Source organism: Crinia signifera, chromosome 4, assembly GCF_055691185.1.
Source record: "Crinia signifera chromosome 4, ASM5569118v1, whole genome shotgun sequence".
Taxonomy (NCBI): Eukaryota; Metazoa; Chordata; class Amphibia; order Anura; family Myobatrachidae; genus Crinia; species Crinia signifera.
In genome coordinates this window covers 223,010,306-223,038,258 of record NC_139220.1, presented here as the reverse complement: position 1 = coordinate 223,038,258, position 27,953 = coordinate 223,010,306, and the positions used below count along the sequence as shown (strand labels likewise).

Below are 27,953 nucleotides of genomic sequence, written 5' to 3'. Positions count from 1 at the left end.
AACTTAGAAAGGTATTTTAATTAGTGTCTGGTTAATATAAGTATTACACATTCATAAATTCAAATATGTTCTAGAAGCATCTTGCGGATACAAAGAGCACCATCTGGTGGTCACCACATTTAAGAATCCCAGCCATCGTCTGAAAACGTGCCCACATTTCTTTTCTGAAAAGTCTTCTGAAACTCTTCATCAAACATATTGAGATCTTCCTCATTTTTAAATATCCCCTATAATTTGAGAGAACAGAAGTAGACATTTACACAATATACTATTAAAGTACATCTAGAAGCCAATATTAATACAGCAAATAACTGTACATGAATCATTCTTAATTATAGATTGTTAACATTGGTAGACAATAAACAAACTAAAAAAAAAACAAAAAAAAAAAAACTCTAGATATTTTTTATATTTATTATTAGTTTTAAAGGTTTCATATAAGTTTAATTCTACATTAGTGCGTATACAGACAGGCGTACATAATTGTACGTACATTTTAAAGGCCTTTTTCTGAGATTGTTCCTATTCTTAACAAGAATGTATGGCTTTCAGATGTATACTTTAAATCCGTGGTTCTCAACTTCGTTCCTCAAGTACCCCAACATTTCAAGTTTTTCAGGTCTCCACACAGAGTTAAAGGTGAAATAATTAGCTCCACCTGCGATCTTTAAAAATGTGTCAGTGAGTAATGAGTGCACCTGTGGGGTGACCTGGAAAACATGCACTGTTGGGGATACTTGAGGACCGATGTTGAGAACCACTGCCTTATAGGAGATTAGTTGTCTTTTATCATTATTAACAGGCAATGTATGCTATTAAAAATGTAAACTGATTTTGCAAAAAGTCTACACTGAAGTAGGAATAAAAAAAAAATGTCTACATACAAGACTGAGGTTAGGTGGTCGGTACTTACAGCAGCCAGCCATGTTATACTACTACACACCAAGACCCCTAATAACTCCCCTTCCCACCCAATGGGACAGGTTAGGACCAGTGGCCATCTCCAGAGGTGGGGCTGCTGCACAGTCCATAATTCAAATTTGGGATGTGGTTACGATGCTGGTGATCAAAACACTGGTGTGGGAATACAGACCGGCAGCTACAGCAATGATGCCGGAATCCCAACATCAGTGGACAGGACTGCTGCTTCTCAGAATCCTGGCAGCCAGCATCCTGAAGTATGCTGGGGTGTTGCAGCATTAGGGAGGTGGTTTAGAAGGGCAGGGGGAAAGGTTAAGTACACTTTCCCTGCCCCTGTTGGAATTGTATTCAGCGGGATGCTGCTGTCTGTCTTCTGACCGACAGTACCAGGTCCGCCAGTCATGCATACTGAAGCCGTGCATTTCCAGCCCCCCTATACATTCTCTAGTAGTAAGATTATATTAAAGTAGTGCATTCTAACACAGAAGACTGAACTGCAAACCATACGCATGACTCCAGAAACGTTATAGATTAGAAAAAAAAGTTTTCATTTCAGCTCAATTTCTCCAGTTTATCTGTACAGACCATAGAAACACTTTTAAATTAGGCATATTTCTTCAGTCTAAAAAAATATATTAAAAGTCACAGCTAAATATTGATCTTTCTAATTCATATAAAAAAAAATACTTTATATGCCAAACAAAATGACTAATCAAAAACAAATAATATTATTATCAAATGCATACCTCCTAACTGTCCTGATTTTCACAGGATATTCCTGCGTCCCACCCAGAGCCGGCAGTGTTCCACTGCAGGGGGTGGGAGAAGGACAGTTGGGAGAATAGACGTATATTCCCGCAGGTAGAGGGGCTGTGGGCGATGAGATTTGTAGGCCACACCCCCTTGTCACCAGTTCACACCCCCAAATTTTAGGCACATGCAAGAGTCCCCCTTTAGGTTCTTCAAATGTTGGGAGGTATGGTAAATGTCTGACCAGGGCTTTGTCAGATAAGCTTTAGGCACCTGTCAGAGCATCAGAGAGGAGCTTGCTGGGAGTCTTCCAGTGTGAGAAACCATGCCTATGCATTGCATGATGCAAGCCAGGTGCACAGTGAGCATAGAAGCTGGGTCCTCCAGAGAGAAGGGGAAATGAAGGGAAAGTATTATATTAACATTGCATAGATAAGGCAGAAGCACAAAGACTTGCCTTTGGAAGGTAGCCCAGTAACTGAGTGGCATGTTGCTTGAGCAGTTTCTGTCTCTCCTCCTCAATGATTGCCCAACGGAATGCTTCTCGCTTCTCCTCCTCATCTCGTTCAAGGAATTCGCGTTCCTGCACAAACACAGTATTAGTATTAGTGAATATGGTTTATTTTCATTGAGACTGTGGAAGATTATTAATTTGTCTAAACGCTTCCAAACTTTTTTTTTTTTTTAAGTTTCTTTGTTAAGATATGTATGATTATCCCACTTGAAATAACAGATAATTTCCTGTGTGAAGGTGTCCACAGGCCACACAACTAACTTGTTCATTATACAACAATGTCTCCCTATATCGAACAGTTTATATAATGTTAATATTTCATTTAATATATTTTCTTTTTTAGACCCTATCAAAGATGCAATGTCTCACTTTGTCAGCAATAAACTGATTGCGCCTGTCCTCAAGTAGTTTTTCTACTGCTCTTTTGTGTTCGAGCTGTTTCATCCTTCTCTTCTGAGCATTCATCTGCTCAATCCGGTCATCCTCTGCAAACTTCGCCAGCATGGCTTGTCTGAAAGCTTCCTCCTCCTCTTTAGCTGCTTGTTGAACAAAATGTTTAAAAGCCATTTGTTCTTCGAATGTTCGCTGTAATTCCAGCCTTTGACGAATTTTCTTTTCCATCTCTGCCTAAGAAAGTCCAAGCGAACCATAATTAAGGTGCATTTGTGTTTAATAACAGGCAACTAAAAGATAATACAGCAACAGCCACTATTCCTACCATGGCACCCGGAGCAAGCTCATGTCACTGCACCCTTCCCCCAAGGCATTTTAGTGCCACTTCCACATCATGATCCCAAGTAGTGTCATTTACACGCATAATGCCTCCAGTAATGCTGGAAAATATAGCCAGACTTGAGCACAGGTAACTCAATTAGAACTTTGTTAGTATTTTACAATGAAGGTTTTATGAAGCTAAATGAACATGATAGAAGGTAAACAAGACTCCGTTCTGTTACTAGGCATTATAGCAGCATTTGCACTATCCTCTTAGTGTGTATTACCTCCCTCAAGGAAAACATCTCTGAACAATAAATGCTTTAATCCCCTATTAGGCCGTGCTAATCTTCAAATCTGTAGCTGGCTGTTCACCACTCAAGTTCTCTAAATGCAACAGATTGCTAGTACAAGCCATTGTTAGAAAAATCAATGCATTCCTTAACAAATTATAATTTAACTAAGTGCACTCCAGGCAGGAGAGTATTCTATCCCTAGCTTACTAAATAAACACCATTGTATTACTTACAATTTCTTGTTGCCTGGCCTCCTCTGCCTGCTCTTCCAGGTACAACTCTTCACGCATTTGCTCCAGTTCTTCTCTCTCTTGCTGTTCTCTCTGGATATGTTCTGCAAGCTGATAAAACAATAGATTGTAGGGTTAGAAATAACCAAATAGCCTTTTCAGAATGTATCTGTCCTTCCTAAAATTTCTCTCATCAAAATAGTTTAATTTTGAAAACACAGCCCGTAACATGGCAATTGATTGTGTGGTACATTATCTCTCTCCATGGCTTAAGCCGTGTACACATGAGGTGATTCTTCCAGGCGATTTTGACTACATCGTCAAAATCGCCTAGAAGGTTAGACAGAATCACCCCACTGTGTACTTGGCTGCGGCTGGGGAAGGCAGGATGTAGTTAGCTATCTAATCTCCAACAGTTCACTACATCTTGATTATACACGCGGATCAGTTCAAATCGTAGAACTGAGTCCCGTGTGTACACCCCTCCCCCACTGTGTGCTGATCTGGCTGTTAAACACGGTTACATCTGCAGCATCTGACAGTAAACGTAAAAAATAAAATCACAGAAATTAATGAATATATTAACTTAAAGATAAAATAAACAGAAGTACACTGTTTGGAGGCACCTAGACAAAAATAAATAAAGAAACAGGAATTACGCCTGACTAGCTTATATACTGTAGATGAGTAGAAGTGCACCAGACTAGAGTTCTTGCATACACCTCATGGTTCCAGTGTCCCCTAATGGGTGAAGGTTATTACAAATATACAATTTTTCTAAAACAAAGGGCTATATTAATTAAGTGGTGAAATGTAAATCTCAGCAGTTTTTCACATTCTCCAACTCCAAGTCCTACAACTTTCTTTTTCTCCATTGAAACTCCTCAAAGTGAAAGTAGCCAGCTATTGGTTTCTAAGAGGTCATGTGACGTAGTTTCTGTAAAAGCACCAGTAAATGAATATGAATAGAATAGCCTCTAATCCACTGTGATCTGTTTCTAGGATGTCAAGTGCAGTTTGTTTTTATAAAAGTAACATAAAATGAATGTAAATGGAATTGCTGTCCTTTAGAAACTGCGGGGGACCAATTGTGCATTCAATTTAGATGCCGCTGCTTAGTATACACTATCATTTAGACATTGACGGCATGGCTGTTAACTGATGGTGGTTTCCAGCAGTTTCTAAATGACACAAACTGTAATTTAGTACATTTTGGCCAAAGCTTTTACTCTCCTCTACAATAAACACATCCTGTGGTGTCACCATTAATAGGTAGTTGACAATAAACTGAAATCTAGTATTTTGACACTTTCCCCAGAGCGTGTTTGATAGGTATGTCAGTGAGCAGTACCCTGTCCTGGAGAGCCCTCTTTCTTTCTTCCTGCTCTCTGGCTTGTGCCATGCGATCCTCCTCTCTTCTCTGTTGCATGTTTGCAAAGGCCAGGATTCTTCGGTTTTCTTTCTCTATTTTCTCCTTTTCCATTTTTATCCAGGCATCCCGCTGCTCTTTGAATTCCTCTATGTATCGCTTTGTGGTATTCATTTTTTCAAGCTTCTGTTGTCTTTCCCTGTTAATATATCCATAATAGATGGCAACTGGGTTATCTACATATAAACAACTATTTAATTAGCAAAACTGAGAAAGAAGTTGCCTCTTTTTTTCCCAAAAATACTTTATTTGGAAAAAACTGAAAACAGTACAATGCACATACACATATCTGCATGTCAGAGAACTTTAAAATTCATTATACATGGAAGGCAGGTACATTATTATAGTGTTCCCTCCAGAATTCCAGGAGGGCAGGGTGCTGAAGGAAAGGGGCACTTTGAATACGGCAAGGCGGGCCCACCCGACATTCCTAATGTGGGCAGGCCCGCCTGCCGACATCACTATTGTGTCGGGTCCATCTGCCGCCAACACCAATGTCAGCACCGATGCCTGCCCACCGAAGTCTGTCTTGGGGGCGTGCAGAAGCCCGCAGCGGGGATTGACGAGCTAGGTTGTTTTAGCAGGTCGCCACAAAAGGAACAGGACGCATTTTGCCCTTAAAAAATAAAAATAATAAAAAAATAAAAAAAAATAAAAAAAAAAAATCGGGCAGGGTGCCGCGCCCTGCTAAAACAGCCTAGCGTGAACACTAGATTAGCACAAGTTAAAATAGTTCACCAAATAACATTTATGCAATATAATAAAGAACAAAAAAAAAACATATCATGGCAAGTAGAAATAGCATACAACAATAAATGGGGGTTAAAAATGAAAAGCACACCTCATTCCCTATCCACAAAACACTTTGGGTCAGATTGTCTAAGCTTCAAAAGTGATTAAATGGAGAGTGATAAACATCCAGCCAATCAGCTCATGTCTGACTTTTTCAAACACAGTCTGTGACATGGCAGGTAGGAGCTGATTGGCTGGCTGTTTATCACTCTCCATTTTATCACTTTTGAAGCTTACAGAATCTGGCCCTTTATATAAGTAGTTTTCACACAAAAGGCCATCATGGCATCAAGTAAGCCCCTATAACACTATATATATATATCTGATAAATGAAAGATCAAAAAAGGGGGCAATTGGCAGACAACATTATATGTACTTCTCACCATGAGGTGAGGTGTACAGCTTTTCGGAGGTTCTTTGTGGGCGGAGGGGAGAGTTTTTATATAAGGTAACCAGGTTGTAAAGAAAACCTTTTTGTTTTTTGCTTCTTTATTAATAGACAATTCCCAAATTGCCTCTCTTAAGTTAATGTATATTACTTCTTTTGTTATTTACACATAGAGCTTGATTCCAAATGATACGTTGTAATGCCTATGTTCCTGCAACGGAGCGATTATTGGTAGAGTGCGCTTGCACTACTACAGTCGCACTGTGCAGGTGCCAAGGTAGAATCTAATTGGCTTTGCTTATTCTTTATAATAGTGAACCTAGGTAGGCTTTGCCAAAAGAAAATATAACTGCTGCATTAGACCACGCAGAAGTAAAATTCAGAAACAAACACCATTAGTGCCTGTCCACTTGCTTGTCCTTCTCATTTGTCATAGCTGCTGCCACTATCTCGGCCTACCAGGCTCCTTACAATCCCCTCTATCTACTTATACTCATTGTTCCATCCTAAAACCTCCACTATTTCTTGTACTTCTTATCCCTCCAATCTTATCAACATATCTCCACTACCCTCCTTAAAATTACTGTCCACTCTTATAGGCCTCCATACGCTGTGCAACTTATCAGAGGCTTGATGTTGCATATGATTTTCCTTGAACTCCTCTGTAGCTTCCCGGGAGTCCTGCAGGTACAATTTTTTACACGAGTGCTATTTTCAAATACGATGTATCGCACGCTATTTATCAAGCAGAGACAAATCGCATATGATATATCGTACTGCCCACACATTATACATGCAATTTATCTTATGGGCCAGACTACAGGATTCTAGGGGGCTGGCCTTAGAAGGGAGTCATACAACATGTCACTCTCCCCTGGAGGTCAGCCCTGATTGTGTGAAAGATGTTCCAGTGACTAACGTCACTGGGATTCCCTCCCAGGAGCGAGGGAGAGCCACCCGTAAGTATACTGTACACACAGTGGCGTCTCCAGTCTGGAATTCAGGTATTTCTTTTTTTTTTTTACCACAAAACAATCAGCCAGGTGAAGCCTGGGGGGGTACCTCTTTATTTATTCCCACCCCAAAACCTTGTTGAAATTTTTTTTTTTTTAAAGTGTCCCCCGGTTGTGGCCTAACACCACTGGCTCGTGGAGCCCTGTACTGGTTCCAAAATCACAGAGTCAGTGATTTCAACATTCCTGTGGTGAGCGCAGTGAGCCACCAAGCCCGCAAGTGGCTCGTCCCGACTGTCAGAGGCCCATAACACAGCCAACCCACACACATAATCACTCACTTTCTACTAATTCCCGGTGTGCCATCAGAGTATTCTCTCAAGTAACCAAAGATGAAGTCTCTGGACTTATTTCATCCTACTACCTTTGTCAAGTTCTGCGCTCCCTCACTGAATGCTCATCTCTTCAGCCGTTTTATATCTGCATCAACTCACCAATTCTAAAGAAATCATCTTTTGAACTATTTGTATTTCTCTCTATTTTTCCTTTGCCTCTAAACGATTAGAGGGATTTGTACATAATAATATACCTTGCTTTCTCTCCTTGTAATCCCCTCTTGACGACGGGGGTTATTCCAATTCCTTCGCTCCCCCGCATGGGGGACCTATGTTTTGCATCTGCGCAGACGCAGGGTGCGAGCGGGCATGGCGGACTACATGTTCACCGTCCTGCTCGCACCTAGTAGTGCGGAGGCAGGATGGGCACAGCCCATGGGAAAGCACAGCATTTAGAAGCAAAATATTTTAAAAAATAAGAAAATAAGGTTGAGGAGTTTCAATCATCCAGATCAAGTCCAGATAGTCCTCCATACCCATATAAAAGGTCCAAAACCTAACCTACTATTCCTAGCAGCAAGCAGACCTTTATTAGGGTTTGCTGCATTACAGTGCTCCTAAAAATTTAGTAAAAAAAAAAAAAAATCAGATTGTATAGCTGTCCTGCGCATCACCGAGATTCACCCATTAAAAAAGGTTCTTATAAGTTCTCTACTATAAGCTTCTTAGTGCCAAAGTGCAAAATGGACACTTCATTAAAATGGATGTACCACTATCTAAATGCTATAGAGGCGAGGAGCATAACTTGTGTAGTCAATTATAGTCTCCAGCTTCAACACCAACTTGTATAAGTGATAGCACGGTCTCCCAATAAATAAAAAAAGGAGTGAAAAAATGGTGCAAGGCAGAATTGAGGTTTTAGGTGGGGTTTGTTTGTTTTTACAGACTAAAACAGCATCATGTTCATTTTGTAGTAGGAGAATCATCTGGACATTGGTTAATTACAGATAACTATAGATCTCTCAGACTTACGTTTGATCTTCTTCATAAATCTTCCTCACAATTTCATCAACCAGAATTTTCTCCTTAAGGAATTCCTGATAAGCATCCTGCCTCTTCCGTTCCTTTTCTTCCAGCTGTGTTTCCAGCTCTCTCTGGTAATGTAGCATCTCCTGATAGCGTCTAGTCTCCTTGGCCACCTCTTCTTCTGAAGCTCTTTCATGTTCTTCCTTCATTTGGCGAGCTATGTCTGATTCACGTTTCTATTTAGTACAGAAGAATTTTGAAAACGCCAAGGGATTAATAAAAAAACCCAAAAATAAATATAATAGATACAGTATGTCCTCATACAACTTTGCTGCAGTCATGCTAAACAGCCCCTCTTGGCATACCAACTTCCATGTGTGTTTTCTAGATTCAGGCATCTATTTTTTTGTTGAAAATGCATCTTCGTTGCAATAGAATGTGACTAGGACTATGCTGATTAATTTAATTTGAAGTACTTGTATATCTGTGCAGTCTCTGAATCTGTATTCAAAGTTCTATTGTGTTGCAGCCACAGCTTTTTTCCTAAAACAACTTCTGTTCTGCTCAGAATACAAAGACACACACCACAAAATATACAATCGTCTTATCAATTTAAATCAGCAGACTCCTCGAGCCCCCTAGTTACATTGTGTTGCAACGAAGACGAATGCCTTTTCTGCTCATTTGTGACAACAATCGTGCACTGCATGAGGACATACAATTGCAAGAAAAAGTATATGAACCCTTTGGAATTACCCGGCTGTCTGCATAAATTGGTCATAAAACGTGTTCTGATCTTCATCTAAGTCATAACAATAGACAAAAACAGTCTGCTTAAACTAATACCACAATTATATGTTCTCATGTTTTTATTGAGCACACCATGCAAACATTCAAAGTGCAGGGTGGACAAAGTATGTGAACCCATGGATTTAATAACTGGTTGTCCCTCCTTTGGCAGCAATAACCTCAACCAAACATTTCCTATAGTTGCATATCAGATCTGCACAACGGTCAGGGGGAAATTCATGCCATTACTCTTTACAAAACTGTTTTAGTTCAGCAATATTCTCGGAATGTCTGGTGTGAATCCCTTCATTCCACAGCATCTCAATTGGGTTAAGGTCAGGACTCTGACTGGGCCACTCCAGAAGGTGTATTTTCTTCTGTTGAAGCCATTGTGTTGATCTACTTCTGTGCTTTGGGTTGTTGTCCACTGTCCTGTTGCATCACCCATCTTCTGTTGAGCTTCAATTGTTCAAAATGTCTTGATAAACTTGTTAATTCATTTATCCGTCAATGAAAGCAATTTGTCCAGGCCCTGAGGCAGCAAAGCAGCCCCAAACCATGATGTCCCCTCCACCATATTTCACAGTTGAGATGAGGTTTTGATGTTGGTGTGCTGTGCCTTTTTGTCTCCACACATAGGGCCAGATGCACTAGGCTTCAAAAAGTGATAAAACCTGTCATATTTTAAACCCAGTCTGTAACTGATTTGCTGGATGTTTATCACTCTCCACCTGAAGCTTAGTGCATATGGCCCAAAGTGTTGTGTGTTCCATCCAAAAAACTTAACTTTGGTTTAAACTGTCCACAGAATATTTTGCCAATAGTGCTGTGGAACATCCAGGTGCTCTTCTGAAAACTTCAAACATACAGTGATGTTTTTTGTGGACAGCAGTGGCTTCCTCCATGGTGTCCTCCCGTGAACTCAATTCTTGTTTAGCATTTTACGTATCAACAGAGATGTTAGAATGTGCCAGAGATTTCTTTAAGTCTTTAGCTGACACTCTAGGATTTTTGTTCCCCTCATTGATCATTATGCGCTGTGCTCTTGCAGTCATCTTAACAGGACAGCCACTCCTAGTGAGAGTAGCAACAGTGCTGAAGTTTTCCATTCATAGACAATTTGTCTTACCGTGGACTGATGAACATCAAGGCTTTTAGAGATACCTTTGTAACCCTTTCCAGCTTTATACAAGTCAACAATTCTTAATTGTAGGGCTTCGAAGAGGTCTTTTGTGCGAGGCATGGTTCACATCATGCAATACTTCTTGAGAATAGCAAACTCAAAACTGGTGTGTGTTTTTTATAGGACAGCTTTAACCACCACCTCCAATCTCGTCTCGTTGATTGGACTCCAGATTGGCTGACTCCTGACTCCAATTCGTCTCTTGGAGAAGTCATTAGCCTTGGGGTTCACATACTTTGTCAACCCTGCACTGTGAATGTTTACATGGTGTGTTAAATAAAAATATGAGAACATAAGGTTTTTGTGATATTAGTTTCAGCAGACTGTTTGGCTATTTTTGTGACTGATCATTAACCTTTAAACCTTGGGGGGGTGATACAGAGTGGATTGCTAGACAGCTGTGATCGAATAAGCAATATTAGTATGTGTACATAGGCCCGCAAGTATCCATAAATTTAATTTTATAACAGTCATTATAAGCAGTGCCCCCTTACACCAAGCCTATGCTTGATGTAAACAATCTTTCTGAAAACTGGTGTAAATACATGTATGTAAAATCCTACATAGCCTGTAATTCAGTAAATATGCCCTCTTAACATCATTTAATGGAGAATGCCCCACTACAACCCAACTGCACTCCTCCATCTCCACAAGTGGAGATCCGTTCGGTTTGCATACTCCTCTACATCACCCACAGATACGTACACTTAGGGGGCGATTCAGGTTAGTTTGCAAAAGGAGAGAGAGGGAGAGAGAGACTTCATGTTACATCTGCCCCACCTGCAGTGCACATGGTTTTGAACCATTAGGGAGATTTTGCTTTCGTGATCCAACCTGAATTAGGTTCTTGGTTCATACACATATACTGCTCATACTATCTTGCGTTCTACTCTACAGCAACACTCCCAGTGTACTTATTGCTAGGTGTCACTTACTAAGCAACCGTTTAAGTGTCATATCCCAGGAGTCTATTTGCAGTATTGTTTGCATCAGTCTATTGTTTCTCCAAAGCATGCAGCTACATAATTGATCAGATAAAGGAAAACCTCCTCCAAAGTTCCAGTCTTTACATACTAAGAGATAACATTACAAGTTGGAATAAAGTAATGTGGACTTTACAGTAAAGAAATCGTCTCACCATTTTCTCATACTTGAGAACTTCTTTTTCAGCAATCTGTGCAGACCTCTCCCTTGCGAGATAGGCAGACTTAAGCTTTTGCTCCAATTCTCTAAGCTCAAGGCTGTGGAAAACAGGAACCATAATAATTAGGGAACAGGATGTAAATAACAATGAAAATGCTAGATGGCTTCCTTTCTTTTCAACTTAAGCAGAATATCAAGTAAAGCATTGGACTCCATCCACATTATGAGAAGTAGTTAAGAATAAACTCGCCAACTCAAACTCAATATTTCCAAAACGGAATTACTTATATTCCCGCCAACGAAGAACATTTACCATCCTGATATCGCCATCGGTGTTGACAACTCGACAATCTACCCTACCCCACAAGCTCGTTGCTTAGGGGTCATCCTCGACTCTGAACTGTCCTTTCTTCCACACATTCAATCTGCCTCCAAATCATGTTACACACATCTAAAAAACATATCCAAAATACGACCCTATCTTACACAAGACACTACCAAATCTCTTATCCATGCACTCATTATATCCCGCATTGATTATTGCAATAGTCTCCTAACTGGTCTTCCCAAGAACAGATTCTCACCACTGCATTCCATTTTAAATGATCTTCCTTGCAAGATGCTCATCGTCTGCTGATCCCCTCTTCCAGTCCCTTCATTGGTTGCCTGAATCTTACCGTATTCAATATAAAACACTTCTACTCACATATAAAGCTATTAACCATACTGCACCAGCATATATCTGTTAACTTATCACAAAATATCTCCCATCTCGACCACTCCGGTCTGCGTCTCTCTTCTGCATGGATCACTAGCTCCCATTCACTATTACAGGACTTTCTTTGGGCTGCTCCCATCCTATGAAATGCCCTTCCACGCACAATAAGACTCTCCACTAGCCTCCAAACTTTCAAGTGTTCCCTGAAAACTCACCTCTTCATGCAAGCCTATCATATTTAAGTTCTACATACATAACCCTCTGAGGTACTTATGTATTATATAGCTTCCCTTCTGGACTTGTAACTTGGTGGGAATGCTATGCTATTACTGATGAAAAAGGAGGAGAGTATTGCCGGGAGTGAGTGGCTAATTGCCAAGCACAAACCTGCAAATTCCAGCGCTAGAATGATTGTCTTAATAATTAAATGGGTTTGGTCATAATGTGTAAACACCAATTGCTGCACGTGTTAGATGAGTTTGACTAAACTCAAAAAGAAGAATGCAAAAGAAAGGGTTAACACTTTGCGCTAAAGGTGTAGGTGTTGCTCTGGTGGATACCGGTGAACAATATGAAAACTGGACACACCTCTTAAATTTAGCATATAATATTTATTAATTGGTAAAAAAAGACAATAAAATAAGCAGTAGAGCTCATGAATATAATAAAATATGCAGTAAGTCGCTAAATATATTGCACAAATATTAATAGACTGGATATAGCAACAGAAAAGCGTAGTTTAACAGTCCATCACGTTTGCAATTAGTATCTCCGTATAATTAGTACGATTAGTAATACAAATGCTCAAGCCAAGCCAGGAAGTTAGTAGCAGGAAAGCTAAAGGTGATGAGCCCCTTTTTTGGTTAGCGTGTATATAGCACGCACAAGGCAGTCCAACGGGGTTTCACAGTAGCTTATGACAATTATATTTGAAAAGTTCTCACCCCCTCCGTGGTAGTAGGGAAGAAGGCGGGGAGCCTGATGTTTCTGCGGCTCAACCTGCTACAGCAAGTAGATGACCGGCTCAGATGTTTTGCCGGATGGCGGGGGATTGGTCTCAACTCGCTTACTTAGAGGTGGGAGGGGAGCGTGAATACGGTATCAAGTGGATATGGCGTTTGGCGTCCGTGCCTGTCGAATCAGGTGGGTCTGTGGAGCCGGTGGTGTCGTCTCACGTATCCAGGGACGTATCAGTCCGGGCGAGCTAGGCTGAGGCTGCGGAGAGTGCTGGCGTGATGACGTCAAGTGGAAGTAGTAACAGTCAACACGTTTCGTCTCTATGGTAACAAGAGAGTCTTGAGAAAGTCTCTTGTTACCATAGAGACGAAACGCGTTGAGTGTTACTACTTCCACTTGACGTCATCACGCCAGCACTCTCCGCAGCCTCAGCCTAGCTCGCCCGGACTGATACGTCCCTGGATACGTGAGACGACACCACCGGCTCCACAGACCCACCTGATTCGACAGGCACGGACGCCAAACGCCATATCCACATGATACCGTATCCACGCTCCCCTCCCACCTCTAAGTAAGCGAGTTGAGACCAATCCCCCGCCATCCGGCAAAACATCTGAGACGGTCATCTACTTGCTGTAGCAGGTTGAGCCGCAGAAACATCAGGCTCCCCGCCTTCTTCCCTACTACCACGGAGGGTGAGATAACTTTTCAAATATAATTGTCATAAGCTACTGTGAAACCCCGTTGGACTGCCTTGTGCGTGCTATATACACGCTAACCAAAAAAGGGGCTCATCACCTTTAGCTTTCCTGCTACTAACTTCCTGGCTTGGCTTGAGCATTTGTATTACTAATCGTACTAATTATACGGAGATACTAATTGCAAACGTGATGGACTGTTAAACTACGCTTTTCTGTTGCTATATCCAGTCTATTAATATTTGTGCAATATATTTAGCGACTTACTGCATATTTTATTATATTCAAGAGCTCTACTGCTTATTTTATTGTCTTTTTTTACCAATTAATAAATATTATATGCTAAATTTAAGAGGTGTGTCCAGTTTTCATATTGTTCACCGGTATCCACCAGAGCAACACCTACACCTTTAGCGCAAAGTGTTAACCCTTTCTTATGCTAATACTGATGCCTGTCCTCGTGTTTCCCTCCTATGTCCCTATAGATTGTAAGCTTGCAGCAGGGCCCTCTAACCTCCAAGTCTGTCTGTTGTTACCCAGTTTGTTTTATCACCATCTACTATTGTAAAGCGCAACGGAATCTCCTGCGCTATATAAGAAACTGTAAATAAATCAATCCATGTACAAAAATTATTTTTCCGTAGTTACTATGTACCTACCAGACTGGCATGGCCCAGGAAATTTGAAATGCTAAAATTGGATATCCCTTGCCAACACTTGGGTGGTATTCAATTGTTATATTTCGCCCGATCTCCCATTTAAAGTGACGGGAGATTGTAGGGTGATTTTCAATTGATCTATTATTTGGCGCATATTGCACTCATCATGGTCAGGTTTAGATACAGATTTGCTCACCACCCCCGGGGATAGGAGGCTGAAACGCTGATAAAGAACAAGTGAATACTGCCCTTAGAATGTGTTTGCCATGCAATGAATATTCCATTATATTTCATATACAAGGTCAGACTATTGGATATATTTTTACTACTGACACTCAAGGTAATTTTGGTAAAATGACAACTTTATTTGTGTGAATAAGGATTTCCTGCCATCAAAATGGCTGATAGAGTATAATAAGAATCAGTGAGCAGCACTGAATAATAATTTAGGCGTGAAAACAGGGTATTTCCCATTGTTGTAAATCAACATCTTGGCAAAAGTGAAAAATGCAATTTGGTAGCAAGTCCAAACAATGCACCTCAGCAAAGGAAGCTAAGAACTTCTATTCCACCATAAGAAACTCCTTGGTGGTTTAACCACTATAAGATTTCTGAATTGTGGACAACACTATGGGCAGTATTCAATGAGGCTGATTCGCCATGTTTTATGGCGATTGTGCTATGTTCGGCGATTTTTTTACTAAAACGGTGAATCACTCTATTCAATGACCAGAGGGCGAATACATTTCAAGGTTTTTAATCGCCATGATTCACTGAGTAGCAATCGCTATCTTTTTATGGTGAAGTGGAATGTGAACTTTTAAAATAAAGTGTTTTGTTTTTTACATTTGGTGTAAAAAAAATCAGGAATTTTATTCTGAGGAGGGGCGTGCTATTTTTATTCATGTGCTGTAAGCACATGAATATATATTTAAATTAAAAAAAATATATATATATTTTTTTACACAGCAGCCAGCAGGGGGCCGGGAGGCGAGCCGTTCATTAGATATTCATATATTCACTGCACCCGATCATTACATATGCACGATCGGGTGTAGTGAATACCCGGTCCCCTGTTGGCTATCCCGGGGGGCAGCCTGTGCTGCCTGGCTCCCGGGGAGCCCACCTCCCCCCCACAAACGTTCTGGGGCAGGCAGGGAGACTTCCATCTCCCTGCCTGCCGCCGTCCTCAGGCTCCCTGCGGCATCGCCGCAGGAGGTAAGCCCCTGACTCGTTGAATACTGGAGCCAGCGAGGCTCCGGAACGCGGCGGGCAGTGGCGAATGTGCAGCGAATCCTAAACAGGATTCGCTGCACATCGTTAAAATTCTCGTTGAATACTGCCCTATTCTTACATATGGACATTTACTACATAGTCCAGGTATGCACTGTAGCTACCACAAGTCTAAAGGAAGGCATGCAGGAAGACACACAGACATTGAAATAGATGAAGCAAATAGCTTAGGACATTAGTAAAAGAGTGCACTCCCCTATGCACATATATCTATTTTTTAAACCACTGGTTCTCAAACTCGGTCCTCCTGACCCCACACAGTGCATGTTTTGTAGGTCTCCTCACAGAATCACAAGTGAAATAATTTGCTCCACCGTTGAATCCTTTAAAATGTGTCAATGAGTAATGAGTGCACCTGTTTTGGCGACCTGGAAATGCGAACTGTGTGGGGTCCTTAGGACCGAGTTTGAGATCCCCTGTCTTAAACAGACAGTGTTAAATTTAATATTGTAATGAAATGGAAACTATTAACAAATTTGAAATAGAAGGTAAAGCGCAATGGAATCTGCTGCGCTATATAAGAAACTACTTATACTTAAAATGTATAGAAACAAAAACTAATGAGCAAACCCATCTATACCAGTGTTTCCCAAAGGCAGCCCTCAAGACTCCCCAACAGTTCAGGTTTAAGGGATTATCCATGCTTGTGCATAGATGGTACAAATCAAACTGACTGATGTATTAAGTCACCTGTGCCTAAGCATGTATATCCTTAAAATCTGGACTGCTGTTTTGGAGCCACTGGTCTATAAATTTACCTAATAAGGTCATTCAAAAGTTTAAAACTGCTTTGAAATATCATTTTTAAAGAACACAGCATGTTGGTTTGGCCACTATTTGCATTTTTCTACACATTAATAAAATGTAATTTATTTCCCTTGTATGTAAAATACCTATTCTCTCGTATTTGTTGCCTCAGCTTCTCATCTTTCAGTTTTTCATGCTGTATTCTTGCCATCTCTTGTGCCATTCTTTCTTCTTGTTCCAGCTGTAAATCTTTAAGCCTTTTGGATTCTGCTACCTACAATTACAGAGCAAATAATTATTCTCAAGTGTCTGCAGTGCTTTGACATTAAACATGCTGCATTCGATTGAGCTGCATACACAGAAGATGGAGGATGCCGCAAGCCACCTGCGGGAGCAAGCGTCGCTAACGATGCAGTGGGTACACACTGAATTATTTAAGAATTATTCATAAAATCATGTTGTTAACGGCAAATTCATTTGAAATATCGTCTTTAGAATAAATGATAGATTATTCGATTTTTTTATTGGACATAGCACTTTTATCCACAAAATATATCAATAAATAGATAAATTCCTTATTATTTATATACTGCTCTTTCTCCAACAGAAAAATACACAATACTGTGGGTGTAGAGTGGACCTCTAAGGGTTCTCCACAATCCACAGAGCCCGGCGCTAGATGAAAAAGGATTGTTTCTGTTTTATATGAAAATTAATAAAACTAGTCTGAACTCAGCTGCAGCAGATGCAAGTGGGTCTGCTTGGGACTCACTAAGGAATTGCAAAAGAAGTGGGTTTTTTTGCACCTGCGCTGCTGAGATCAGATATACACCTTGTGAACCGTACTGAACAGAAGGACACCAGGGCACAATTGAATTAACACTGTAAATTTTTTATATAAGATTTTTACTTCATCTTTAAAAAGGGCTTATACATATATATGCAAAAAACATTACAAAAACACACACAAAGAGATTATATATATATATATATATATATATATATATATATATATATATATATATATATATATATATATATATATATATATATATATATATATATATATATATATATATATATATATCTCTATCTATCTATATATATAAAAATAAATAAAATCACAGGCAGATACCATATAATTTCATAAAAAGAAACACTTGTATGTGTTAGTAACAAGTATCCAGCTCCGGGACGGGTCACGTATTGGTTAGGTAAAGAAATAGATTTCAGGAGCAATGTTAGTATAAAGCTGCGGCAGCCGAAATGTTAGTGGTGGGATAGGTGGGTTGGGGTAATGGTAGAAGGTATACGCCAAAGCACTGTGTATTCGGAGTAAGCTGTAAATAACCTGTTAGCGCTTCAAAACGCCAAATTGAAAGAGTCAGGTAGCGTGGTTTCTCCTCACAGTATGCTCACCCTCCTTGATGAATGCTTGTGGAGGGGCGGGGAGCCCGATGACACAGTGGCTCAACCCGGTGCACATATTGTGCTGGCGTCCGTGCTTCTCTCCGATGGCGGACGGCAGGGGAAAACGCTGTAGGTACAAGCTAATGTAGACGGCTGTGAGCGGCTGTAAGCGCAGGCTGTAATTTCCGGAATAGACAGCAGCAATCAGTGTAGTTTACTGGCTCCGTATACGCGACCTCAGGAGTTGGATGACTAAGCGGAAGTGACGTCGACGCGTTTCGTTCACTTGGCAACCGTGAACTTTTTCAAGACGATTCCTGTATGTCCGCCTCTCTACTATTTAAAGGCAACTGCATTATTTCTTAATTGGCAATAATTTAACCTAATAGCCCTATTAAATTTAACAGTGGTGTGCCTGGTGTCATATTCGCAAAACATTTGTGTAAATACAGGTAACTTACTATTGGCAATACAGATAAGAAAGTGCAATAATACATAGTTTAGAACATTAACTTATTTTCTTCAGAGCAGGATCATCTAATTATATAATTGACAGATTGTTTAAATTGTCTGTTCTTAAGCAGATCAGCTGTAGGTCATAGTCGGTTTCACACTGATCTATATGGAAACCTAACATAATCATATATAAAAGAGGGAACAATTCATGTGTTATAACAGAGTTATAGTGAATTAGATAGATTAGTTAGTTGATACATTATTTAAAATGTTATGATTCAGACCTAATTTGAATCGTACATATCAAAAGAGATTCCTTTATTTTTGGTCATATTCATTAATTAAATCATTTAAAAGCAATCAATATTGCTATAATAATCCAGACTTGTTATTAGGGTCTGGATCCCTAATATATACATTTTTAGAAAGAAAGAGAGAGAAAAAGCGCGAAGAGTATTCAGAGAATGCATATATGGGGGCAGCTAACTATTATCTCCCTATATCCAGGGCCGCCGAGAGGCAGGGGGAGCGGGTACATTTTACCTGGGCCCGGGCCTGCCAGTGGGGCCCGGGTCCGGACACGCACTAAAAAAAAATATTTATTGGGGCTGCGGGTGCGTCGGGAGGACTAGGACCTGTCCGCTCATGTGTCCGGCCACCCGCCCGTCAGCTGCGGCTGCCCCTGCCTGTCCATCCCCTGCACACAGAGAGACAGGCAATCTTGGCAATGAGCAAGAACCCCTGGCAACGGACATTAACCCCCCCATGGCAATGAGCATTAACCCCTGGGAACAAATATAAACCCGTTGGCAACAAGCAATAACCCCTGGCAATGCATATTAACCCCTTGGCAACGAGCAAGAACCCCTGGCAACAGACATTAACCCCCCCCCTTGGCAATGAGCAAGAACCCCTTGCAACGGACATTAACTCCCCTTGACAACAAGCAATAACCCCTGGCAATGCATATTAACCCCTTGGTAAAGGACATTAACCCCCCTTGGCAACGGACATTAACCGCCTTGGCAACGGACATTAACCGCCTTGGCAACAAGCAGGTAATTTATAATTTATTAGAAGCCTTACTGTGGGGGGCAACGTGGTGTGGCATAGTCAGTGTGTATCGATTTTTGTGTGACATCCCATTTTTTGGGGACGGTCCTGCGGGAATTAGACACTGCATGCGTCTAATCAGGCAGGGAGGCTGAGGGCATGGCCAGCAGTTCACACAGCACTGGCCATGCCCTCACAGAAACAAAACGGAGCCCAAAAATGTTTGACGCGTGCCTGCGGCAAGCACATATATTCCTTTCTCCGCTGCCAAAGTTGGGAGGTATGCATTAGGTGTGAGGGGTATTGCAATGTGTGGCATAATGTGTCAGGGGCATTACAGTGTGCAGCATATTGCGCAGGGGCATTACGGCGTGCAGCATAGTATCGGGAATTGTTCAAATTTTAGTAGCTCTCGGGGACGTTTTTTTTTTTGTCTTTTTTTTGTCGCGAGTAGCTCTCGCTCAATTAAGGTTGGAGACCACTGGACTAGGAGAGCCGGCATGGGGTTAGCTGTGTCTGTGCAGCGGCGGCCACACACCAACTCACGCATGCGCAGTCTAATGCTGGGCAGCGTCTGAGCACTCGCTCAGACACTGCCCGGCTGTTCCCGACCCGGCGTGCGGCCTGCGCCGCGTGATTCGATCATAGGTCACGCTGCGCAGGCCACAGCACTGACCACCAGCACCGGAACCTGCTTGCCGCTGGGCCTCCCACATCATACCCGACGCCGGAACCTTCTTTTAGGGATGCCAATCCCGGGATTGAGCATTTTTCAATCCCAGTGATATTGGTGTATAAGATTTCTGTTGCCATCCCTTACATAGAAATGACCTTCTAGACCAGGCTTGTCCAACCCGCGGCCCGCGGCCCAGGTCGGCTAGCAATGCGGCCCAGTGCAATTTTTTAAAGAGTAAAAAAAAAAAACCTGCTGGGAACGGGCTTCAATGGCTGTTGTGGGGCATGATGTTTCTTCTGAAGCCCGGTCCCAGCAGTCCTTTGCGGAGGTGCGCGGGTGACGTCATCACACACCCGCGCACTGACGTACGGCGCTTACTAGATGGTCAGGCGCCAAAAGGAGTTGGTGGAGGCTGGCACTCAACGTGCAGTCGGCCGCCATAGGGAAGGAAAACAAAGCATATCTGGCGGCATAAAGACAGCGCTGGGTCCTGCTGCAGTGCTGAAGGTGGAGGGGCGGACGGCGCAGCAAGAATAGTAAGACTTATTACAGGTCGGGTGGGGTGGGGTGGTTTGGGGGGGGGTGAAGAAGAGGAACTGTGGGGGCATGTGTGTCACCTGGCACTGTGGGGGCATGTGTGTCACCTGGCACTGTGGGGGCATGTGTGTCACCTGGCACTGTGGGGGCATGTGTGTCACCTGGCACTGTGGGGGCATGTGTGTCACCTGGCACTGTGGGGGCATGTGTGTCACCTGGCACTGTGGGGGCATGTGTGTCACCTGGCACTGTGGGGGCATGTGTGTCACCTGGCACTGTGGGGGCATGTGTGTCACCTGGCACTGTGGGGGCATGTGTGTCACCTGGCACCCTGTGTCAGAATGTGAATTTTTTACTCATTCCCTGTGTCAGAATGTGTATTTCAGCTTATTTTCTGTGTCACAATGTGAATTTTGGCTTATTCTCTGTATCAAAATGTGAATTACGGCTTATTCTCTGTGTCAAAATGTGAATTTTTACTCATTCCCTGTGTCACATTGTGAATTTTGGCTTATTCTCTGTGTCAGAAAGTGAATTTTGGCTTATTCTCTGAGTCAGAAAGTGAATTTCGGCTTATTCTCTGTGTCAGAAAGTGAATTTCGGCTTATTCTCTGTGTCAGAATGTGAATTTTGGCTTATTCTCTGTGTCACAATGTGAATTTCGGCCTATTCTCTGTGTCAGAATGTGAGAAACAATGTCAAACATCTCACTAACTTCATTTCCAATTAAGTTTAATATGTTAACTATGTTTTCTATGTTTTTTTGGATGATCAGGTATCGTTACTGTTATTTTATTTTATGTGCGGCCCAAACCAAATTTTCATCTTCTAATGTGGCCCAGGGAAGGTGAAAGGTTGGACACCCCTGTTCTAGACCTAATTTGTCTCTGTCCCTGTGTCCCCACCATCTCTGTCCCCACCGTCTGGCCCTTCGTCACCACCGTCTCTGTCCCTGCATCCCCACCATTCCTCTCACTGTCCCTGAATTTTGCCTCAATCTGTGGCATAATGTGAATTTTGTGTCATTCCATGTGGCATAATGTGAATTTTAAGATATTCCATGTGAATTTTGGCTCATTCTGTGTAGCATAATGTGTAAGGGGCAAGTATAAGGAGTCTACCTTTGCATTGCATAAAGGGTATATGGTGTGGTACACACCCCTATATCCTTTAATGGCCACACTTCTTTTTTGTAGCTCACCACTCCAGGGGGCCCCGTGACGCTTTTGTACCGGGGCCCGGGATTTCTCTTGGCAGCCATGCCTACATCATTATAAGATTAGGGATCCTAATGGTATATCATTATTGCTAGATAGAATGGTATGTAGGGGGTGTGGGGAGCGGCGACGGCAAACTCAGGGCATCATGGGAGTCCCAAGTGCCCTGGGTAAAAGCCGGTCTCCACAGCCCAGACATAGTAGTTCCATATAGTCTTGAAATAGTTGAACAAAGTGACAGATTAATCTAATGGAGTAAAATGGGGAAGGAGCAATGAAGGTAGAAATAAAAATAACAAAAAAAAGAATAAAATATAATAAGATTAAATTACAAAAATAGTAATAATAGTGCTAACACTAATAATAATAAATAAATAAAAATAAAAAATAAAGAATTCGGCCAAACAGGCTGAGTTAGGTACAGAAAAACCCGGTAGATAGAACAGGAGCTGAGTGTGAAACTGGGCTAAGGGTGGATTTTAACTCAAATGCCCATATGAATTAATCCATACAAGTGAGGTCCAAGGCCTCATTCAGACCTCGGGGGCTCAGGGTATCAAGTTTAAAAATCCAGGAGGATTCTGCTATACATAACTTTCTGAACCGATCCCCTCCTCTTTTAGTATTAGTGATGTGATCTATGCCCGTCATTGTAAGGCTACTGGGGTCTCCATTATGGTGTTCAGTAAAGTGTCGTGGAATGCTATGATTAAAGGTTCTTTTCATGATATTATTGCGATGTTCTCTGAATCTGGTTTTTAAGCTTTGTTTTGTTCGCCCTACGTACTGCAGTTGGCATGAGCATTCAAGAATATAAATGCAATATTCTGTATCACAATTGATAAAATGTTTAATATCAAATGTTTTATTATTTGAGAAAGATGTTATCCTATTTCTTTTATTACACATATGTTTGCATGTAAGGCAGATATTTTTATTGCATCGGTAGCTGCCCGATGGTTTGTTAGGGAGCCAGGAAGGTTGGGATGTTTGTGGAAGAGAGGGTAGAAGACTGGGGGAGATATGGTCTTTAATGTTCCTGTTCCTTTTAAAAACTATTCTAGGTTTCGTGCAAGCAGGTGGAAGAATTTTGTCGTATTTGAGGATCTCCGAGTTTTTCAGCAACATTTTTTTGATGTCTCCTGATTTCGTGTTATATTTTGATATAAACAATGGAGGTTTTTGTTTTGAATCTATGATCTCTGGGATTAATCTTTTAGGTATTAGTAAATTATTTCTCGCAGTGGTTTCTGCTGTCAAGGAGGCTTCATGGAGAAGGAGTTCTGGATAAACCAGTCTCCTAAAGTGACCAAGCATGGACTCAGACTTTCAAAAATAAAGTGATTGTGAGTAAGAATAAAGTGAATAGAGTCAAGTATAAATTGTTTCCTGACTTCTGTAATTGTATCATCCAAATCAAGGTAGTGATTGATAGAGTGCCTGGACGTCCAAAGTTAGGAATGCCCAACCGTCCGTCCAGGCCAACTCGTGAGTTTTATTCAAAATATGTAAGGTGTCCTTAATGTGAGAGAGGAGGGAAGTGACGTGATTCTGAAGGTGAAAATCAACAAAATGTGACAGATTAGATGTGAGGGATCCTACACCAGAAATAATAGGTCTCCCAGGAGGTGAAGTGAGATCTTTGTGAATCTTGGGTAAATATATATGTATAAGCCCTTTTTAAAGATGAAGTAAAAATCTTATATAAAAAATTAACAGTGTTAATTCAATTGTGCCCTGGTGTCCTTCTGTTCAGTACGGTTCACAAGGTGTATATCTGATCTTTCTCCAACAGGACTAATGACACTTTACAGACATTAAAATGAATGCACATAATACAGAAAAGCTAAGTAATACAGCAATAAGCCACACAGACATAACAACAAACAGTAAGCATAATGTAGGATTGGAAATTTTGAGTAATAATTTCCACATGTTGTGTATTCAACCCCTACAAGGTACAAGGTGAGGCAGCAGTCTTGGGCGCACTGTGTGAGATTACCCTGGGTGTAATTGTCCACCACTAGAAGAGATGACCGTCAGGTCTATGTATTTTTCATCCCATCCATAAGTGTAATAGATGAAGCAGCCATGTTGGGCACACTACGAAAGGTTATATTGTGGGAAGGGAGCCATACAGGGGCCTAATGTATATACAGGTAAAACTGACACTTGTGTGGTAGAATGATATGCCCTGTATGAAGTACATCCTACCCATGGACGACAGGATGTACTTCATGAGGATAGGTTACAAACATTTAAAATAACATTGTTACTATGGTCCTCAGGTCATAACAATATTTGAAGCGGCAAGTGGAAGAAGGTGTTAATTACATCATATTGCAGAGACATGTCAAACCATAAAACTATACAAGATACAATAGTGAACATCATGCACAATGCACATATTGCAGAGTGTAATGACCTGCATGACCAATAACCTTTGACAATACAAACTTTTCTAAGCAAAAGCCGGGATAGATTTTACCTGCTCAATGGTTTCCTCCATCCGTCTCTCCTGTTCCTCATCCTGCAATCTCCTCAGAAAGCGCTTCTTTTCCACACGTTCCTCGCTCTTTAGGCAAGCATCCATTTGCTGTTCTTGATTCAATCTCTTAATTTGGTCCTCCCTGATAAACTCATGGCGCCGGGCTTCGGCTATCATTTTCTCCCTCTGACTATAGGTCATTCCTCTCTTTGACACCTAGTAAAGTTAATACAGGGGGACACTTACATAAATCATGGTGAATCTGACCTGAAAGGTAAAAAATGATATACGTTTTATATTGACTCTTGAGGGATGTGACATCACTGGTTTGAAACTTGAATAGCTGAACTGCATAAATAGAGGACGGAGGTGACAGATTAATTCATTATATTATATTGTACACACTGAGCGTTATTTACCCAGTTTAGTGAATTTCCATAGCAGGACACTATGGAAAGCCGTCCACTCCGCCACTAATCTGCTGGCAATACGGTACCAGCAGATGAGCGGCCGGGCCAGCAATGATGCGGGAGTGGTCATCAGCACTCATTGCTGCCCCATACACACTGGGCGGCTTTCAGCTCACAGTCGCCCAGTGTGTATGTGCCTTAACTTAACTGATTGATTATTCAGGATATAAATGGGTCTTCTATTTTTGAGAAACAATGAGTAAATAGAGATTATTAAAAAAGGGCAGTGTTAAAGATTGAGAACCAGATGTTTCAAGCTTCAAAAAGTGATAAAATGGAGAGTGATAAACAACCAGCCCCCAACTGCCATATTTTTTTAAAACAAAAACTCCAGTGTGTAGCAGGGCTAATCAGACCAGACCACCTTTTTAAATTGCTTCATAGTCCAAAACTGACGCTCCAGTGCACACTGTAGGCATTTTCAGCAGTGGACAGGGGTCAGAAAAGGCCCATACACACTGGGCGACTTTGAGCTAAAAGTCGGTCAAAGCCGCCCAGTGTGTAAGGCCTGGCGATGAGCGCTGTTGCGCGCTCCCACAACATTGACGGGAACGCTGTTCATCTTCTAGTTATACCAGCAGATGAGCGGCTTTCAGGATGGCCCTGCATAGCGTTCTGCTATGCAAGGCCGTCCTCCCCCCTCCGTCGGGGCAGCCTGCGATGATAGTGATCACCGCTGTCCATACACGCTGGGCATAGTCGCCCAGTGTGTATGGACCTTAAGCGATCCCTGTGTTTTTTCTTTCATAGTCCACACTAAATTTTTCAGCAACTTGTACAGCAATAGCTTCCACTCCCCACATGCATAAATAATCCATGGGCACCCTGAGCCATATCTTCATTTCTCATCTAGTGTGTACACTCAATAGCCCTCCTGTGCATTGCTAACGGCCACCCCACCTGCTGAAAATGTAGGTAAATTTTGCCTACTGTATATAGTAATTGATCTGCGGCAGTGCCAGTATAGTTAACTATATCAATGGTGTCCCTAGTCATGTAGTTTGTATGGGGCTTAAGGGTAAAGGGGCATACACAAGGCAATTTTTTACCCGTTTCGAAGCAACTTGACTAGATCTCTTAGAAATGGAGCACTGATCGCTCCGTGTATATAGCCCTGGGCCCACGCATCGCTATCGCCCACAGGGAACAATAGTCAAATTCCTGCTCTGCACATATTGCGGAGTTCATTGTGGGTGTACCGCGATATACGCAGAGCGATCCTGCCTTAGCCCGTCAGTCTGCACAGGCTTCTCTGTACGGGACCTAAAGGTGCATACACACTAGGTGATTTTGAGCTCAGGGTAGCTCACTTTTGGCCTTTGAGCTAAAAAAATCAAGTGTGTATGGGTATGCAATGAGCGCTGATGCGCGCTCCAGCATCATTACCAGCTGCATCTTATACTGTAAAAAGTGGTGCACCTTAACATTCAAGACTTTTAAAATAAGAGGGTCATGAAATGGGTCCCCAAAATATATCACGGTGCCTATCCCTGCTCTATACCACACAGTTCTCCAACTTTGTTATGGTGTGTACACACAGGTACAATCAGCATGAGATTTTGACTATATAATCAAAATCGCATCAGGATCACATGCAGATCGCACAGGGACTATGTAAAAACCGGACCCGGACTAAACTCCGGACAGGACATCAAAATCTGCAGTCCGGAGCTTGTAGGGTCCGGGGGGTGTCCTGTTCGGGGGTGTCTTGTCCGGGGGGTCCCTGTGATAGCTATCACCAGGGACATGTGAGAGAGGGGAGATTACAGCCTCCTCGTGTGGTCCGGACGTCCGGTTTTTGCTATATGCCCGGATCATACAGGGAGACTTTATTCTACCCCTCCTCCTCCTCTACCTGGTGACAGGTGTCACAGACAGCCCCCCGGACAGGACATTCCCCGGACAGGACGCTACAAGCTCCAAAATGCAGAGTTTGATGTCTGGTCCGGCGGTTTTGTCCTGGTCCGGTTTTTACCCATACCCGATCGCACAGGTTTTTCACCTTGCCATCCCGATGCGCACACCCGTGGCAGAACAAATCGAAACGCATATAGGACAGGGCAGCAATGACTATATAGTGCAAATCTAATGTAGATAGCATGAATTTTATCTAAATAGTAAAGAGTTATGCTGTGTACACACAGTGAGATTCCCTCACTATTCGAATTAAAGGGGCCTACACACGCAATTTTTGACTATATAGTCAAAATCGCATGCTGATTGTACCTGTGTGTACACACCATTAAAGATTGCATAGCACTCGAATCTTAAGTCAAATAGAAAGGGAATCTCACCATGTGTACAGTGTACCAAAGAACCGTGGTTGCAATGCGAAATACTGATCATTCATCATATGACCTGCTAACTTTTTATCAGCAGGTCTTGAAATCACACCAGGTCACATAAATTATACTGTTCTATAGGCAAACAGGCCAGCTATCCCCATTTCCTGAGACAATCCCAACTTTTAACATTTGTCACTGCAGGGTAGCATATAGACTTAGAGAGTATATAACTGTAGACGTACATACAGCACTCGCTCAGGAACTGCCCTGGATTATATTGCACATACGAACATTACGTTATATATACCCCGGTATGTAAAATACCACCGTGCTATAGCCCTCCATAGGAAACGTATAATCCTACAAAAACACGCAAGCACGCACTGGCTGCCATAGCAACGAACACATCCATACAAAAGTCTCAAAGCATTTTCCTTTTTTACCATCATCGCTGCTACCGCACACAGCACGGAACCCGCGCCAATCTCTGCAGTCACCGGCTCCTGTCCTGTTTGCCCGCGTTACTCGGGTAACCGAGTCTCCAAGGAAGTGTCCACCGCCCTCCTGTTCCCGCCCACCGCTGCCACACGTGACCACCTAACCTGTGCCCACAGAATACTTGTGCGATAAGTGTCGCCGGTAAGCGACTTACCGGCCATCTTTTTGGTTTTTGGCTGTACAGGATCTAAAATGAAAAACAAATAATTAATGGCTACTTACCAGAAATGCATTTTTATTTTAATATCCAGGGCGCAAGTTTATCCCAATCATCTGGAGTCAAGCCAAAGTTTGGTAATTCCATTACAAAAAATAGGAAAACATAATG

General features: G+C 41.9%; 1 protein-coding gene across 2 annotated transcripts; it reads right to left on the bottom strand.

Annotated features, from left to right (window-relative positions):
* On the bottom strand, nucleotides 1-27,953 carry MNS1 (meiosis specific nuclear structural 1). 2 transcript variants are annotated; one of them, XM_083183854.1, is made up of 10 exons: nucleotides 27,848-27,953; nucleotides 24,373-24,588; nucleotides 16,682-16,809; nucleotides 11,459-11,561; nucleotides 8,355-8,584; nucleotides 4,777-4,993; nucleotides 3,429-3,536; nucleotides 2,555-2,812; nucleotides 2,129-2,254; nucleotides 1-227 (listed from the first exon to the last, which is right to left on the bottom strand). In XM_083183854.1, exons 2-10 carry the CDS (start codon nucleotides 24,571-24,573, stop codon nucleotides 120-122), a joined length of 1,479 nt encoding a protein of 492 aa, XP_083039980.1. In that variant the 5' UTR covers nucleotides 24,574-24,588; nucleotides 27,848-27,953; the 3' UTR covers nucleotides 1-119. The 2 variants fall into 2 exon arrangements, with proteins under 2 accessions (XP_083039980.1, XP_083039979.1); XM_083183853.1 differs by lacking the exon at nucleotides 27,848-27,953 and adding an exon at nucleotides 27,571-27,727.